This window comes from Phyllosticta capitalensis, assembly GCF_038381095.1.
Source record: "Phyllosticta capitalensis strain CBS 128856 chromosome Unknown BKA78scaffold_5, whole genome shotgun sequence".
In the NCBI taxonomy this organism is placed as follows: Eukaryota; Fungi; Ascomycota; class Dothideomycetes; order Botryosphaeriales; family Phyllostictaceae; genus Phyllosticta; species Phyllosticta capitalensis.
In genome coordinates, this window is record NW_027117443.1 from 726,816 (window position 1) to 742,647 (window position 15,832).

At 56.6% G+C, this 15,832-nt stretch overlaps 8 protein-coding genes across 8 annotated transcripts; 5 read left to right on the top strand and 3 right to left on the bottom strand.

Moving 5' to 3' along the window:
* Positions 1 to 770: 770 nt before the first annotated feature.
* Positions 771 to 1,124, bottom strand: BKA78DRAFT_295402 (uncharacterized protein; the record flags this gene model as incomplete). Its single annotated transcript, XM_066886481.1, has 1 exon — positions 771 to 1,124. The coding sequence occupies one exon, from the start codon at positions 1,122 to 1,124 to the stop codon at positions 771 to 773; it is 354 nt and encodes a 117-aa protein (XP_066744123.1).
* Positions 1,125 to 2,167: 1,043 nt separating this feature from the next.
* On the top strand, positions 2,168 to 4,218 carry BKA78DRAFT_313756 (chitin synthase III catalytic subunit). Its single transcript, XM_066888413.1, has 7 exons — positions 2,168 to 2,717; positions 2,790 to 2,797; positions 2,860 to 2,956; positions 3,012 to 3,099; positions 3,153 to 3,246; positions 3,299 to 3,632; positions 3,677 to 4,218. The coding sequence occupies exons 1-7, from the start codon at positions 2,645 to 2,647 to the stop codon at positions 3,889 to 3,891; spliced, it is 909 nt and encodes a 302-aa protein (XP_066744124.1). The 5' UTR covers positions 2,168 to 2,644; the 3' UTR covers positions 3,892 to 4,218.
* Positions 4,219 to 4,292: 74 nt separating this feature from the next.
* Positions 4,293 to 6,588, top strand: BKA78DRAFT_131454 (Ssl1-like-domain-containing protein). Its single transcript, XM_066882597.1, has 2 exons — positions 4,293 to 4,792; positions 5,175 to 6,588. Exons 1-2 carry the CDS (start codon positions 4,572 to 4,574, stop codon positions 6,457 to 6,459), a joined length of 1,506 nt encoding a protein of 501 aa, XP_066744125.1. The 5' UTR covers positions 4,293 to 4,571; the 3' UTR covers positions 6,460 to 6,588.
* Positions 6,589 to 8,285: 1,697 nt separating this feature from the next.
* Positions 8,286 to 10,152, top strand: BKA78DRAFT_131457 (uncharacterized protein). Its single transcript, XM_066882598.1, has one exon. It carries the CDS (start codon positions 8,508 to 8,510, stop codon positions 9,900 to 9,902), a length of 1,395 nt encoding a protein of 464 aa, XP_066744126.1. The 5' UTR covers positions 8,286 to 8,507; the 3' UTR covers positions 9,903 to 10,152.
* A 191-nt stretch (positions 10,153 to 10,343) lies between these two features.
* On the bottom strand, positions 10,344 to 11,432 carry BKA78DRAFT_234784 (uncharacterized protein; the record flags this gene model as incomplete). The annotated part of the gene is made up of 3 exons (XM_066883832.1): positions 10,344 to 11,064; positions 11,118 to 11,350; positions 11,409 to 11,432. Coding segments are annotated over 3 exons (978 nt in total), but the record flags the coding sequence as incomplete, so codon positions are not given.
* A 314-nt stretch (positions 11,433 to 11,746) lies between these two features.
* On the top strand, positions 11,747 to 12,452 carry BKA78DRAFT_131485 (mitochondrial zinc maintenance protein 1, mitochondrial). Its single transcript, XM_066882600.1, has 3 exons — positions 11,747 to 11,970; positions 12,041 to 12,217; positions 12,270 to 12,452. Exons 1-3 carry the CDS (start codon positions 11,904 to 11,906, stop codon positions 12,374 to 12,376), a joined length of 351 nt encoding a protein of 116 aa, XP_066744128.1. The 5' UTR covers positions 11,747 to 11,903; the 3' UTR covers positions 12,377 to 12,452.
* Positions 12,453 to 12,527: 75 nt separating this feature from the next.
* On the bottom strand, positions 12,528 to 13,640 carry BKA78DRAFT_250573 (uncharacterized protein; the record flags this gene model as incomplete). The annotated part of the gene is made up of 1 exon (XM_066884587.1): positions 12,528 to 13,640. The coding sequence occupies one exon, from the start codon at positions 13,638 to 13,640 to the stop codon at positions 12,528 to 12,530; it is 1,113 nt and encodes a 370-aa protein (XP_066744129.1).
* Positions 13,641 to 14,051: 411 nt separating this feature from the next.
* BKA78DRAFT_251435 (S-adenosyl-L-methionine-dependent methyltransferase) lies at positions 14,052 to 15,318 on the top strand (the record flags this gene model as incomplete). The annotated part of the gene is made up of 3 exons (XM_066884657.1): positions 14,052 to 14,302; positions 14,356 to 14,677; positions 14,740 to 15,318. 3 exons carry the CDS (start codon positions 14,052 to 14,054, stop codon positions 15,316 to 15,318), a joined length of 1,152 nt encoding a protein of 383 aa, XP_066744130.1.
* Between the last annotated feature and the right edge of the window lie 514 nt (positions 15,319 to 15,832).

Here is a 15,832-nt window from a genome sequence, read left to right on the forward strand (position 1 = left end):
ATTGAAAAGGAAGGAGATAGATTGGAGAATGTGGAGAGGAAAATTGACATCATGTGTACCTTATAGTGCCTTAGGCACCCTTCTGTCGTCTCTTTTATTCCTGCAATTTTTCTTTCCGCATCGACACTCCACATTCGCAGACAGAGGGCACAGGAGATATTTCCACGACACCACCGCTGCGTGAATGAAGAGAAATGGAAAGGGGGTTAGGGAGGCATACGTACAAACCGCACGAGCGAGTGGATGAGCAGGAGGCGTACGAGGCCTTTGATCGAAAACGGAGTCAGATCAAAGACTGAGCAGGAATTGCACTTGTTGTCATGGACTTTGTCTGGCATCAGTTGCCAGCTTTGTTTGGTATCCTTTGTGGTGTAAAAGAGTACTGTTGCCACCACACCACTGGAAAAGGGTACGATAGAGACGGCGCGCCGGTGTTTGAGGTTGCCGAAAAGTCACTTGACCCACACCAACCTTTCTCCGTGTGTTGACGACTTTTCTGTTGTGTAAATACAATTGATTCATGCCGCTCTGCAGCTTTTGTCAATGGGCTCATTCATTATCTTCGTCGACTACAGGGATGATTGATTGGAAACATGCGTACAACAGGCCAAACTTACCAAGACACTTACCAGTAAAATGATTTCAAAAAGAAACGCAAGTGGATTGATTCTACGAAAAGCCTCGTCCTGTAGTGTATGGTAGTGCTAACAATCTGACCTACCTTTGACAAGCTACTATGTGCCAATCTATGCCTGCCGGTGTGTTCAATTCTATACGAAAGGTCCCGTCCTGTGTTTAGCAGTTGCAATCTGACCTACCTCTGAAAACCTACTTGTGCTCCGTTCGGCCTGCCCGCTAGTCGCTATCACTGAAGATGGCACATTCATCGTGTGGGGGAATGCCATGGGTGAGAGAACGGCGAAAGGCATGGATGGGATGGTGCGGGGGGATGGCATTCTCGTTGCGGGGGGTTGAGCAGGGGTAGCAACAGGGGTCCTCTGGCGGGAAGCGTGATTGCGCATAATCGCGACCATGAGGAAAACAAAGCAAATGACAATGAGGGCGATGTCGCGCAGGTCGAAGGACTTCGGCTGCTGGTAGACTACAAGGTCGGTGGTGGTCATGTTTGCTGATCGTGTGTGGTTATCCTTGGTCTCTGGCAGGTCCCGGCGGCGATCGATGCCAGGAAAAGACTGGGGTTAGTTAGGGCCATTGCTCTTTAAACGCAGATCGCTTGAAAAACAATGCGCTTGTTCAGCGATGCATAACTCTGCCGTCGGAGGTGATCAAGTCGAGATTGTTTCAGTAGATGAAGGAGCGGACCGCCCACGGGCGGACATTGTGGTTGGACAACGACGAGGGCGATGATCGCAAGTCTAGCCGCGTCCTGTCGCAGTGTTTCGGTAATTAGAGAAAAATAGTCTCGTAGACTATTGGGTCAGCTGTGGTGAACAACAAAGGGAGTAGCACGTTCTCCTGGCAGACAGGTGGACCACAAGGAGACGGCGGGAAATGAGATGAGGCGCAACCAATCGTCATGCGAGGCCACTCCCGTGTCGGGGACGGCGGGCGGGAGGAAGCAGCCAGACGAGATAGGCGTGGCGCTTGGAACGAGTGTGGTTGCATAACGGTGACGGCCAAGCACAGTAGAGGGCGCTTCGTTTCAAGACGACTGGAGCATGCGACGGAGATTTGGCTTTTGGGATCGAGACAGGTGCTCAGTCGTACCCGTCGTCAGGCACGGCTGTGAAAAGTCAAGACCTAAAGAGACAGCCACGGTTGGGCGCCGTGGGGCAGACAAGGGAGTCTTGAGGAGGGAGTGAGAGCGAGAGCGCCAAGGGGGCGCGTGGGCCTGGTTTCGCTGCAAGGTACGGCGGATGCAGACAGTAGGGCGAATCCTGCGAAAAAGAAATTGTTGAAAGATGATGTTGGAGTATGTCGAAGAAGAAGAGGTTGGGCTCGCGGGCGATTAGGTTGGCCGGGAATGCAAAAGCTTGGGATCCGGGTGGGCGGTGCTGGGTGCTGGGCGTGGTGCGGCGATGGCTGAGGATGAAGACGAGCGACGAGGATGTTGGAGGGCACAACAGGTCGACAGCAACAGCAGGTAGTCACAAGCGAGATTGATCTGTGTGGGAGTCAGTCCACCACCACAAGCACCACACGGCTCACCAACACGAGAGACGACTTCAACACCACCGACTTTAACATCCAGCCTTCTCTTTAACATACTTCATTCTCGTCCTCACCGCCGTCAGCCACTCACCTCATCCGCTTTGGGCCAGAGTCTGCCCCCCGGCGCCTTGTTAGTTGTTAGCGCGCCAAAGAAAGCAAAGCCGGCGACCCCTGCTCGCTGCTGTCACCCAGCGCCAACCGTGCGCTGCTCTCTGCCAGACGAGAGACAACGACTGGAGAGTCTTGTTTTCGACTCTACAACACCTCTCCCACGCCCGTCTCCGCCCCAACTCTGCCGCTGCACCGCCTCATCGCTACCTGAACTCCTCCATCATTCTGAAGTAGTCCTTCGCTCTGCCACGGCTCGCCCTCGCGACGGAGCCAGCCTGGTTTCACTCTCCCCCACCCTCCGTCGTCCGCCGTCCTTGTTCGCGCCCAAGTCCCGACCGTCGTCGACAAAGACCACGCAAGAATGCCCTCCACGGCCTATGGCAATTTTCACGACTTTTGTCGCGACTCGGGTAGCGCTGCTGCTACAATTCCCGGTACGTCTCTCCAGATCTACATTTCTCCCCCAATCCCCCGGGAATCAATGCTGACCGCCCGTCGCTCTACAGTCTGCAATGTGCGTCCTCCGCTTCCACCCTCCACACCAACGCTACCACCCCGCTGACACTCTCCACCTAGCTCTTCAACGAGTCTCCCGCGCGCGGCGGAACAGGTTTCGACGGATGCGACTTGACGGGCATCTCGCTGAGCGGCGGCCGTAACCTTGCGAATCTTGGTCAGTGCTGCTACAGCTCCGCATCGCCAGCACATTGCTAACAACACCACAACAGGCTCCATATTACTCTGCGGCCTAGCAATTGCTGTCACCGCTCTTTTGTTATGGCGCTCCGAGCTCAAGAGAGCCGCCGTCGGCAGAAGGTACCGTTACACCCCATCGGCTGCCCACTTTGGTTAGCTCTGACACGGCGCAGGGAAATGCAGCTCTTCCTCATTGGCTACATACTCATCTCCATATGTGAGATTTTCACCGTTGGCGGATTCCCGCTCGACGGTGCCGTACGGAGGGTATGGAATGGATGCGCGCCCCGTCCTCGTGTTCCTGCTGACAAGCTGTCAGGCCTTTAGCGCAATCCACATTGCTGCCGTTGTCGCAACCATCTGGGTCCTCTTCCTTAATGGCATTGTCGGCTTCCAACTTCTCGATGACGGCACCCCTCTGTCCGTCGGTCTCCTCGGCGTCTCTGCCGCCATCTTCTTTGTCGGCACTGGCTACATTGCGCTGGACACGGGCTTCAGTTGGACCGGCTACTGGGACGACACGCTCAACTCGCCCAACCGCTCCTACTCGCTGTACACGCTCTACCAGCTGGTGCCGCTCATTTTCCTCGTCGCCTTCTTTGCCCTCGAAACCTACCTCGTCATCCAGGTGCTGGGTGAGCGAAGACCGATGCGTAAGTTGGTCCGTCCTTGTCTAGCTCGTTTCTAATTCTAGCAGTCTACCTCGGTGGCGCCGCCCTCCTCTTTGCCCTCGGCCAAATCTTCCAATATGTCATTAGCGTGCACCTGTGCAACTCGACAAACGGCGCAATCAACGGCGGCCTTTTCGAAACCTTCTTCACCCTCTGCGCCGTCGTCATGGTCTGGGTGTTTTGGTCCAGCATCACAGAAGACGACTGGCCCATGCCCGTATCGGGCTCGACGTACGGATGATGTTGCTTTTTCGCGTTTCGTTTTTGATTACTTGCCTTTTCGCGCTGGCACTCCGCGCAGGTCCGTACGGCGGCTGGGAGTAATCGGTCAAGATTTTCTTTGTTTCGATGGGAGCACAGCGCGGCGTGCGTTTTTACGAGATGAAAGGCCGGTCAAAAAACCAGGCCATGGATACCTTATTCCCCCGACGACGTTTTGTACGAAGATAGAAGACGAGCTTCTGACGTTGATATGTAATGGATTTCACGGTGCCGACAGGCACATAATTACTAAAATTCTTGGACATCAAAAAGAAAATATTAAGGACCCTGCCTTGCGCGACATGCCTTGCGCGGGACTGGCCGCCCGCTATATAAGCTTTGTCACGTGCAGGTCGGGACGTGATGGATGTGACGACACCGACGACTTCGACTCGTTCCAGAATCCGGGAGAGCTCGCAGCTGCATGTCTTTGCGCCCATTGCCCGCCCGCCGCCGGCGCCTCTCGCCCACACCTGCGAAGGCCTCCAGCGCGCGCGCGTGAATATCGACCAGGTCGCGGAACCGCCGCGTCACCTCACCTTTCCGGTTCAACCTCGTCGGCTCCCAACGCTCTTTTGTGGTCCACGACTCCCATGTCCGCACCCAGCTTGAACATTCGACTTGCACTCGCTCGCCTCTTCCGCTGAGGATTCACCCACCATGGCCGACTCCGACGGCGAATTCGTGTACGGCTCCGACGACGACGTTGTCCGAACAAATGACTACGGCACACGGGCAAAGGGCAAAAAGCGCGCCAACGGACAGGCGGGGCGCGGGAAAGAGCGCTGGGAGCAGGGCGTACAGGATACGCTGCGAGAGGGCGCCGACGGGCGGCTGCTTCCTGACGAGGAGGACAACCCCGAGGCAAAGAAGAGAAAGAGGTAAGCTCTGTTTTGTTGCCTGGCTGCCGCGAATCGTGGAAAAGATGAGGCCTTGAGCTTGAGTGTTTTCGCCAATCATAATCATCGTCAAGTCACTGCCTTATTGTTTTGGATCTCCTTGGACTTTTGACATCATGAGCCGTACGCTATTGGCAGATATCGAGCTGGTGCACACAAGTAATGTGAAGCATGCCGAGACGGCGAGCGTGCTTCCCTGGGCAGACTGCGTCAACCGATACTAGCAGTATCAACATGCGTGGTTTAAGTTTGAAGAACGGGGCACCGCCAGCTTGAGGGGTGGTCTGGATCGCACGGCGCGGTACATGCGAACCAGAAAGACTGAATATGTCATTTCTTATAGTATCAATGCTGACCTGTACAGACTCCGTCAAGATACCAAGCCCTTTCAGCGCGGCATCATCCGCCACGTCGTCCTTGTTATTGACCAATCCGAGGCCATGCTTGACAAGGACTTTCGACCCAATCGCTACCTGTCAGTGTTAAAGTACGCGCAAGAATACATTGGCGAATTCTTTGAGCAGAACCCCATCAGCCAAATGTGCGTCATGGGCATGTACGACGGCTTCTGCAACCGGATCAGCGAGCTGAGCGGCAACCCAAACGACCACATTACGCCGCTGCGCAAGCTCCGCGACACGCGGCAGGGCGACTACCAGGAGCCCCGGGGCAGCCCTTCCCTTCAAAATGCGCTTGAGCAGTGTCGCGCAGCGCTGTACCACACGCCCAGTCATGGGACACGCGAGGTCATCATCGTCCTGGGAGCTCTACTGTCCGTCGACCCAGGTGACATTTTTGCTACAATACGCGCCTGCGTCAAGGACAACATCCGGGTCAACATCATCGGCATGGGCGGGCGGCTCAAGATCTGCCAGGAGATATGCGCGCGTACAAACGGCGGCGACGAGACTGTGTACGGCGTGGCGCTGGACCAGCTACACTTCCGCGACCTTCTCATGGCGACAACAACGCCGCCCGTCATCCGGCAAACGACAGCCTCCACCGCCCAAACCAACACCACAACCACGGTCGAGAACCCTGCTTCGCTCCTGATGATGGGCTTCCCCAGCCGCATCACCGAGCACGACGCCACAATTTGTGCATGCCACGGCGCCCTGACCCGCGGCGGCTACCTCTGCTCGCGTTGCAAAGCCAAAGTGTGCGCGTTGCCCGCCACCTGTCCGTCCTGCGGCCTCACGCTCATCCTGTCGACCCACCTCGCCCGCTCCTACCACCACCTCTTCCCCCTGCGCAACTGGTCCCCTGTGTCGTGGGATCGCGCGCGTAAGGTCGGCTCGGTCGAGTGCTTCAGCTGTCTGACGCCGTTTCCGCCCGTGCCCCTGTCATCACCGGCGGCGCGTCGCAAGAGCTCAGCGGCACAACACGCAAATGGCACGGCTTCCTCGTCGAAGAACGCGGCCGCGGAGGATCCCGACGCAGAGGAGGAGCATGCGGGTGCCGAGGCCGGGGCGAGCGAGTCGTCGCGGTACGAGTGCGAGTGCTGCGGCTGCCACTATTGCGTCGACTGCGACCTTTTTTGCCACGAGGTGGCGCACAATTGTCCTGGGTGTTTGAGCGGGATCGTCAAGGGGGGTGGAGGCGGAGCAGCAGGTGGAGAGGAGAACGGGCAGACGGCGAATGGGGTATGAACGAGAATAGGATAACGCAGAAATCGCGTGGTAGACCGCGGCAAAACAGAACCGAAGGCGATGATGCCGCTCACTGATGGGTAGACGAATGCGCAGATAGAGAGACTCGAGTCAACAGACGGACAGAAGGACGGCGCAGGCCTGATAGATGGATGGACTTAGGACTATGGCTGGCTGGCGACATGCATGCATCCGAGCGAGGGGCGAAGTACCTACACATGTAGGCAAGTAGCTGAGAGCTCGCGGCGATTGAATCAATGCAAAATGACAAACGCAACGATTGCGATGACCGTGGCACTCAGCACTCGCTCCACTGCAAGCAGACGGGCGAAAGGTCTACATTACGAGAGTACTCGCGATGCCACTGTTCTCTCGTCATCTCTACGGTCGAACAAAACCATGAGCAGCAGATGAGTTTCTCCGCCGGACGCCCAAGTCCAGCTACCTACCTGCCTGCTTACCCATCTGTCCATCTTTCCATTTATCCAGCAAAAATAAAACAAGTGCGTGGCAGAGCTCAGGACGATAACGAACATGTCAAGCACGACCGCTTCCTTCCAGTTGTGGCCTTGCACCCTGTCAGAGAGCTTGGCGTGTACATTCGCAACTTCAAACGTAGCGAGGAGCTCGCGATGCTAAAAAAATACAAAAATCCGTATTCCACGCCAACGCCGGCTTGTGGTGCCTTGAGGATTGTATTGTTTTGCTCGCGAAGCTCTGGCGAGCAAAGTGGTGTGAAAATGAGAGAAAAATGAGAAATTTGTTTTTTGGTGGTTGCTGCGGGTAGGAGAGGGTATGATGCGTGGAGCTTGTGGGAACGTGTAGGGAAAGGGTCTTGTCATAGACTTGGGAGAGCACCGGCAAGGCTTTGGGTTGAGACCTTTGGGCGACGGTTGATAGCCAGCAGATGACTCTCAACAGTAAAATGTGGAGGGGATTCGCATGGATGAAGATGATATTTTTTTTCAACTCGTGGGACATGGCCGCGGATATGCTGGGATAGTCGATTTGAAATAGATCATCTACGGTGTACATAGAACAGGGAGTGACATGTGTAGGGAGAGGTTCAGTGCAATCAACATGATGTACGTTGCGAGGGCCGGGAGCGAGCAGCAAGCCTCAACACCAAGGCTAAGAAGCTAGTAGAGCAACGCAACATGTACCGCAACAACGCGACAAATTAATCAAAACAGCTCAGAAGAGCAACGACCTGCTTTATCGAGGAAAAAGAGAGAGCACAAGCTCATGGACGAAAATGGAGGGAGGGGGTCGAATGACGCCATAATGTCAACCGCAGCAGTACCGCGGTATGATGATTCCCCCTTCCGCCCACACACCGACAACGAAAAGTTGGGGTACAAAGTCCCTCCGCCCGTCCAGTCAGGCAGTCACTCCCCAACTGACAAACTTCCCCAGACACCTCTCCTTCCCTCCTCGAACACATCACCCACCCACCGCCCATTTTGTCTTAGGAGAGCTTCAAGAAGCAAGAAGTCTAGCTCGGCATCTCCGCTTCCCCGTTCCGCGTTCGAGCACATCCAGGTGCGCCCAACAGATGCTGCCCTTTCTTCAAGGAATCCAGCACTCCACTCGAGTGTCTTAATGCTCGGCGGCATTTACTGGCAGTCACCTCTTGCTCACCTCTCTCATCACCCTCGCCCCGCACATCTGCCGCTCCAAGGATTCATTCAATCATTCACCGCCGCTGGATCAGTTTCAAAAAGTAGAAACTCCTCCTCCGAACGACGAAGACGACAGCGACAGCGTCCAGCGCTGGGCCGCGAAGCAGCCACGACAACAACAACGCCAACAGCTGACTGGCAGCAGTGGTCTCAACGAAGCCAACACGTTCCCTCTCTTTTCTGTCTCTATTCTTTCCTTATTTCAAAACTTGCACTTCCAACTTCCACTCGTCCCCGCGGCAGATACCGACGCTCTTTCAGTTTCCCCTTTTTCCAGTCGTCAGTCCAGCGTTTTGACAACGCTGCTACGACTCTCATTTACTCTCCCTTTTTCAACATCAGGCCGTACCACGAACTCAAGGAAAGATGACCTGGAGCGCGTGGACCCAGCAGCTGCCACGCATTGGGAACCCCTTTCCCGGATGGTCTAGTAGGCAGGCAGGGGCACGAGGCGCGACAGGCCAAGGAGGAAGCAGCAGCACCAACAACCGCAACGACAGCAGCAACCAGGGATACCGAACCACAGCCCTCCGGAGAACGCACATAACAGCAGGGCTGCACGGGTCGCAAAGCTCCGAGGACTCGTCCTCATGCGGCTGCCACTCGGTGGTGGGCCCCGACGTGTCGACTGCCGACGGGGACGACGATATCGAAGCCGACTACTTGGAGATCGACTCGGACATTGACAACATCCAAGCCGACCTTACGTACGATCCCCTGCGGTACAGGGAGGCACCCCCGACTGCTCTTGAGCGCGCCCACACCATGGCTGCCTCGGCCACCACCAATCTGACGGCCACGGCCAACTCGCTCGCTACGACTGCTTCCTCGTTTGTGGCGAGCGCGGCGACAACGGCGGTCAAGACGGCCGCGACGACGGCCGCGGCGGGCCACGCGGCGCTGAAAGGTGTGCCCGCGATTGCGGCGGAGAGGATGCGCTCGAACTACGACGAGTTGCGGTTGCGGGGGCCCAGGCGGCGACTGGGACTGCTCAATACGCCGAGCAGGCAGGGGATGGAGGTCATGGCGGTGCCTGTGGTCCAGGAGCGTGCCATGTCGGCCGCGAGCTCCGCAGTGTTGAGGATGGACTTGTCGGAGCTGGCGGCGGGACGAGTCAGGGTCGAAAGGGGGCTGCGAGAGTCGCCTGAGAGCATGCAAAGCAATATCCAGCGCTCTGGATGGGAGGATGGCGTTCGCTCTAGAGGTATGACGGGCACCGGATCCAGCGAGGAGATGGTTCCTGCGAGATTGCCGATCCGGAACCAGACTGCGAGGCCCGAGGAGCTGTCCACGTTCATCGACCAGGCCAAGGACGACGAGGAGGAAGATGAAGATGTCGAAGAGGAGTGGCACGACGTGCTGCAGAGCGGAGATGACAGTGACGATGAAAGCTTCGACAGCTGTATCGAAGTCCTGGAGCTGGAGGAGAAAGGGGAGCACGCGATGGAGCAGGCCCAACGCCAGTTCCAGCGTCAACAAAAGGAACGGAGCAAACGAGGAGACCAACCTCTCCGCCGGGAGATCATGCCGGCTGAGGAGAACGAGTCATTTGCCGACATCGAAGTCATCCAGCTCCCGGAGACCGCCTGCTCCTCTCCTCCTCACTTGTCACGTCGGTCTAGAGAGGCTGTCATCCAGCGCAGTCAACCGCGGCGACCCCCCTCCCCCGGCAGCTCCAAGATTGCCATGATCTCCTACAATGTGGATAAGCTCCCACACAGCGAGCGGAGGGAAAGCGGCAAGTTTTTCGAGTGGGACTGATGGAGAAAGGAGCAGAGAGTGAACGATGACAGAGACGAACTGAACGCGCAACGCCTGATTTTCAATTAGTAGTACGGATATAGACGAAGTAACGAACGAGGCCACGAGCAAACCTAGAGGGTATTCTGCAGCAAACAGAACAATTGAACCATGACCAATCGAGTGTCTTGTGATGAATATTCCGACTAAAATGCAACCAAGGAAAACTGCCAGAACGCAGGAGCAAAAAAAAGACCCTAGAGACCTGCAAATGCTGAATATGATCAAAGAAAACCCCCGCTATGACTTTTTCCTTGCTGTCCTGCTTCTTGTTGATCTAGCAGGTGCGTCGTCTGCTGCATCCACGCTTGGTGAGCCTTCTGGCGGAGAAACAGCGCCAATCGGAGTCTTCTCCTGAATCGGCGTCATGCCACCCTCGATCTGCTCGGATGCCACCTGAGAGAGACGGTTCACCAATTTTTGCGTTTCGTTCTCCTGTCCATTCCAGCCAGAACAGCCCATGCACTTCCACTTGCCGACGTCTTCTAACGACTTGACTCCGGGCGGGGCTTGCCCATTGACCAGGCGGCAATGTGTGCAGATCAGCGCATATCGGTTCTTGGGCGACGTCTCATCTTCACCCATCAGGACATCCAAAATGCGGTCGTACCAGGCAGGCTCCCTGACCTCGGGAGCATACTGCGCCGGAAAGGCATTGGGAGCAAAGTCAGCATTGAAGGCTGCGGCGGGAGGCTGCGGCGGCGACTGCTGTCCGCTGCCTGACGGATTTTGGAGTTCCCCCTGAGGAAACGGTGGAAGTGGTTTCTGAAGCTCCGCGGAGGTGTGCGGGCGGGTTTCGGGGTGCGGACCGGGAGAGAGGTTGTTGCGAGGAATGTTGGCGGTAGGAGGCGGTGCGGCAGCAGTACGGCCTTGAAGGTTGCCTGCAGAGGAGGGCCGCTGATCTCCTGAAGGCTTGCGCTGAGGGCCAGCAGGCGGATTTTGAGGCCCATTCCTCACCGAGCCATACTTCTCCAGCAGCTGCTGGGTAGAGTTGTACTTTGTAGCCTCCTTGAGCTTTTCGATCGTGTCGTCGCGTTCTTTGCAGAGGCGGTCGAGGTATGCTTGCGTGTTTGAGATGCGGTATTCGTAGTATGCATTGAGAATCTGGCGCACTCCGTAGATGCTTGCGAAAAGTTAGCGCCCAAGCCCAAGAGCACCAGGTACAGCTATTCGCACATGAGCGGCCCTCCAGCAACTGCAGTGTATTCGGCCGGTCCCCAGTTGCGCCAGCCAGTGACGAGTATCATGATGACGGCGACGAGAATGTAGAGGAAGCCTGAATACAGGGTCCACATGACCCTGAACTTCCTGGCGCGCACTCTGAGGGCATCGTTTCTAACGGTCGTCTTCTGGATCTTTGTGGAAAGGGTAGCAAGCGTCTTCTCAAAGGCCGCAGCGGAGGTGTCGTCCTGGTTCCAAGGATTAGCGAACCAGATGTGCTTAGGAACAGCTTCTGGAGCAACTCACGCGCCAGGGCCAAAGAGAAACCATAGTGGATTAGAGGATTGGGAGGGACTGCGTTCGGCGAGGGGCTGATAAGGGAGAAGTGCTGGGCATGGCGTGCTGCGAAGCAGCTTCTGGTTGATTCGTGGGCGTGGCTTCTTCGGGAGCCAGAGCCAGGGCAGTGTGACAGAGTCGACGTCAAACGGCGCCTGAGGACGGGGAGCTTCGGTACGGATTTGGTAACACCCAGACACAGACAGGGAGGTGCACGGCCGCGCGACCTGGCCGCCGGTCACAGCCGCATCGCGGTCCGCTGCCTGTGGCTGACAATTGCGCTAGGTCCATCGTTTTGCCGATGCCGATAAAGGCGGTAAGCCAGGTAATCAGTGGCGTCCCCAATGGCTGATCCCTGCTGCTGCTCGCCGCTCCATCCCGATTTCCGTCGTCTTTTCTTTTCTGCTTCTACAACAAACTACTCCTCGTCCTGCCCAACATCCTTCAGACCCCCGGAGATCCAACATGTCGCGCGTCTCCGCCACTGCTGCCTACCGGAATCTCCTGCGATCCATTCGCATTGCTTTCGAAGGTGAACTCCTTTCCGCCGCGGATCGCTGTCAGCGAGATTTGCACGAGCACCAATGCTGATGATGGCCCAGGCGATGTCGCTGTAATGAACGCCGCTCGGTTCGAGGCACGCAACAATTTCGAGGCGAACCGCAGTCTTTCCGAAGACAGCAAGGACCTGGAGAAGTCGATAGCAAAGGCAAATGATGTGGCCAAGTTCTTGAAGGAGAATCTGGTCCAAGGCCAGGTAAAGGACGATGGCAAATATCGTGCGTCCATACATTCCCGGCGACCTTTCCAAGCTAATCTGTTTCACTGCAGAATTGCGGATCCACGAGCACACCGAACGGGGGGACAATGAGTCGATAAAGCAGCCCCAGGGCACGCGCAACACGCTTGCTGGCGCCAAATGCTGCTCATCTTTATAAGATTCATGACTGCCTTAATGATACCCTTTTGATTTAGCAGCGCTCAAATACCAGCTGCATCTTTCTGCACCCAAACGCCCATTATGCAGTGAACAAGACCTTTTCACCGTTCCAAACCTGGTCAGCATTCGACCTCCATCAAATTCACACTTCAATTGCCAGCAAGACTGGGGTAGTTGGCATCGTCGGTCCCCGGAGGAGGCGCAATGGTCAAGCTGTTAGGATCCTCGGGAGGTGCCACAAGACGTTCCAGAATACCAGGGGCAGCCTTTCCGTCCTTCGTCCTCGCGCCTACACCCTGCTTGGTTTGGCGTCCTGATCTCGCGTGCATCATGCGCTCATCTCGCTCCATGGTGTCAAGAGGCCGAGGCTTGCCCCATTGAACACGCAGGGGGACTCCCTTGACAACCGCTCTGCCCTGGCAAGCTTCTGCGGCAGCCTCTGCAGTCTTTCGGCTGGCGTAGTTGACAAAGGCGCAATGTGATCGGTGAGAGCAGATGAGGGACCGAAGTTGTCCAAACTTGGAGAAGAAGGTGCGGATTTCGTGCTCGGGAAGGTCGTCCTCGACGCCAGTGACGAATAGCGAAGTAATCTTCTTGTCCGCTGGTGGTCGAATATCCTCGGGCCGTGGCGTGTAGGTAGCGTTCCCTTTGGCGCGGCCTGCCTTGGTGTCTCTTGTCCGTAGAGGGCCAGCTTTGTGGAGCTGCATCTCACCACCCTCTGGCGCGGGCAACGCCTTTTGACCTCCTGTCGAGCCTCCACCCTCCTCAGCCTCTTGCTCAATCCTCCGCTGTTTCTTGTAGTAGGGTTCGCTCTGGGCCAGCCTCCGCAACAGATCCCTGGCTTTATCGTCGGTCTTCTCATAAGCCTCCACGGCACCTCTGCCTTCTTCAATCTCCTTTTCGTGTTCTTGGGCATAGTATTCGCGGTTGATGTCGCTTTGAGGACCAGGCGCAACCATTTTGAGGGCAGCGTCCCTGACGACGATGGGCAGGCCGAATGACAGATCCAGCATGCAGCATTGGCAGCAGTTCTTTAGTCGTGCGCAGGTCAGGCAGATGTTGGTGCGCTTCTGACGGGCAGTGCGGTCGGCTTTCCACCTGAAGATGGTGAAGGGTCTTGTGCAAATCTTGCATTCAGCGCCATGGTCTTCCTTGAGCATCTGCACGTATGGATTTTCGGGGAGGCATCGTTCGCAGACGGAGGGGAAGTCGGTCGTCTCCCAGCCAGACCGATTGAGGTCGTGCTTGATCTGAGGCGGCATGATGCGAGTCGGCAGCGAGAGGAGACGACGCGATGGTGTGGTTTAGGGTTGGTATGTTGAGGCTGGTGGCGTAGAGGGCGGCAATGAAGTCAGCGACGCGGTGCCTGCGTGCCTGCCTAGTGGATGCCCTGCGTTGCTGTCGGGGCGCGGGACGGTATTTTCCCCGATCCGCGCACTGCGACTGACTCGCGACTGCACCGCCAGCGATGGTCGGATGCAAGTCCAGGGTCCCTCGAGCGGCCTGGAAATTGTTTGGGCGGTGAGCCCCTTTCGCTCTCCAGCTCCCGCCCACACGTTTCCTTGTCCATTCCCGTCCCATTGCTGCTTTTCCCAAACTCAATTTTCCTCATCCCAGTGCTGCGCCACGAGTTCTGATCTGTACAAGAAGCCTGGTCTGCCGTTCAAGCAAAGATGTCGACGCCTACGCAACAACAGCTCGAGATGGAGGACAAGGAGCGTGACCGCGCCTTCAAGGAGGCTCTTCACGGCAACTCTGGCCAGATGCGCGGCGGCACCTGGGCCATGTTGAACAAGAAGAACAACGCTGCCAACTCTGCTGCTACCGACGAATACTTCAAGCACTGGGATGGTGCAAAGGGCGCCGATGAGACCGAGGAGATTCGCGAAGCGCGCAGGAAGGAATATGCTACCCTTACCAGACAGTAGGTCTCCGACACCAGCTCTCTGGAAAGTTTTGATGCTTATCATGTCTTAGCTACTACAACCTGGCAACCGACTTCTACGAAATGGGCTGGGCACAGTCGTTCCACTTCTGCCGATTCGCTGTTAACGAGCCTTTCAAACAAGCTCTTGCCCGCCACGAACACTACCTTGCTCACGTCATGGGACTTCGCGACAACATGAAGGTTCTCGACGTTGGCTGCGGTGTTGGAGGCCCTGCCAGAGAAATTTGCAAGTTCTCTGGCGCCAACATCACCGGTCTCAACAACAACGACTACCAGATTGACCGCGCCACCCACTACGCGCAGAAGGAGGGTCTTTCGGACAAGCTCAACTTTGTCAAGGGTGACTTCATGGTAAGAGTCATGTCCCGATTGAAACGCAATTGTGCAGCATGCTAACCTGTTTGGTTGCGAAGCAAATGTCATTTGAAGACAACAGCTTCGACGCCGTGTACGCCATTGAGGCCACCGTTCACGCGCCCACCCTCGAGGGCATCTACGGCGAGATTTTCCGCGTGCTGAAGCCCGGCGGTGTCTTTGGTGTCTACGAATGGCTCATGACCGACAAGTACAACAACGATGACCCTCATCACCGTGAGCTGCGTCTGGGAATTGAGCAAGGTGACGGTATCTCCAACATGTGCACCGTTTCGGTCGCCCTCGAGGCCATGAAGAAGGTTGGCTTCGAGCTTGAGGTCAACGAGGACCTTGCGGACAGGCCCGACCCCAGGCCGTGGTACTGGCCCCTGGCTGGTGACTTTAACCACATGGGCTCCGTCTGGGAGTTCCTCCACATCTTCCGCATGACCAAGGTTGGACGCTCCATGGCCCACAGGTTCTGTGGTGCGCTCGAGTACATCGGCCTGGCGCCCAAGGGCACCCAGAAGACGGCCGACAGCTTGGCCCTCGCCGGTGACAGTCTTGTCGCCGCCGGCCAGGAGAAGCTCTTTACCCCGATGTACCTGATGGTTGGCCGCAAGCCGCTCAACGCTTAAAACTTTGTTTGGCGACATTTTCTCTACGCTGCATCTGTTGCATTGCCTTCTTAGAGCGATTCGAGAGCATCATTTCCTTGGGTAATGGCCGAAGTATTTCGACCGCAACTTTTAATTGTACGCATATTACGCCTCTGTACGTAGATGAAATGGGTTGGGCCAGAATAGGTCAATTGACAATTGTGACAACTGTCGTTCGGAGCTGCGTGTCGAGGATTGCAAGCTCCTTGGTGAAGTCCGGGCCCGGCTAGAGTCGGATAAGCCTCAACAGGTCCGTTGACTGTCGATTGGGGTTGACGGACTGCAGAGAGCTGTCGAGCACTTGGAGAGACGTGTAGTTAGAGCTGTAGCTGGCGGAGCTAGTCGCTGACCGAAAGCTGGTCCGGGCCGTTGCTGACCAGTAACGGTCCAAGTGATTAGAGGGAAAGGTGGTGCCCCAGCGGGGCGGAAGGGTGTTGAGTAGCGCCGCGGGCCCAGCGCCCCAACTAGAATTTCCCGGCCGCGATAATCCTGC

Excerpts from the sequence above, each read along its gene's own strand:
- BKA78DRAFT_313756 (XM_066888413.1), top strand. The coding sequence starts at position 2,645 with ATGCCCTCCACGGCCTATGGCAATTTTCACGACTTTTGTCGCGACTCG. Across the intron at positions 2,957-3,011 it reads CCGTAACCTTGCGAATCTTG|GCTCCATATTACTCTGCGGC; the intron begins GTCAGTGCTGCT and ends ACACCACAACAG. Across the intron at positions 3,247-3,298 it reads TCGACGGTGCCGTACGGAGG|GCCTTTAGCGCAATCCACAT; the intron begins GTATGGAATGGA and ends ACAAGCTGTCAG.
- BKA78DRAFT_131454 (XM_066882597.1), top strand. The coding sequence starts at position 4,572 with ATGGCCGACTCCGACGGCGAATTCGTGTACGGCTCCGACGACGACGTT. Across the intron at positions 4,793-5,174 it reads GAGGCAAAGAAGAGAAAGAG|ACTCCGTCAAGATACCAAGC; the intron begins GTAAGCTCTGTT and ends TGACCTGTACAG.
- BKA78DRAFT_131457 (XM_066882598.1), top strand. The coding sequence starts at position 8,508 with ATGACCTGGAGCGCGTGGACCCAGCAGCTGCCACGCATTGGGAACCCC.
- BKA78DRAFT_131485 (XM_066882600.1), top strand. The coding sequence starts at position 11,904 with ATGTCGCGCGTCTCCGCCACTGCTGCCTACCGGAATCTCCTGCGATCC. Across the intron at positions 11,971-12,040 it reads CATTCGCATTGCTTTCGAAG|GCGATGTCGCTGTAATGAAC; the intron begins GTGAACTCCTTT and ends ATGATGGCCCAG. Across the intron at positions 12,218-12,269 it reads AAAGGACGATGGCAAATATC|AATTGCGGATCCACGAGCAC; the intron begins GTGCGTCCATAC and ends GTTTCACTGCAG.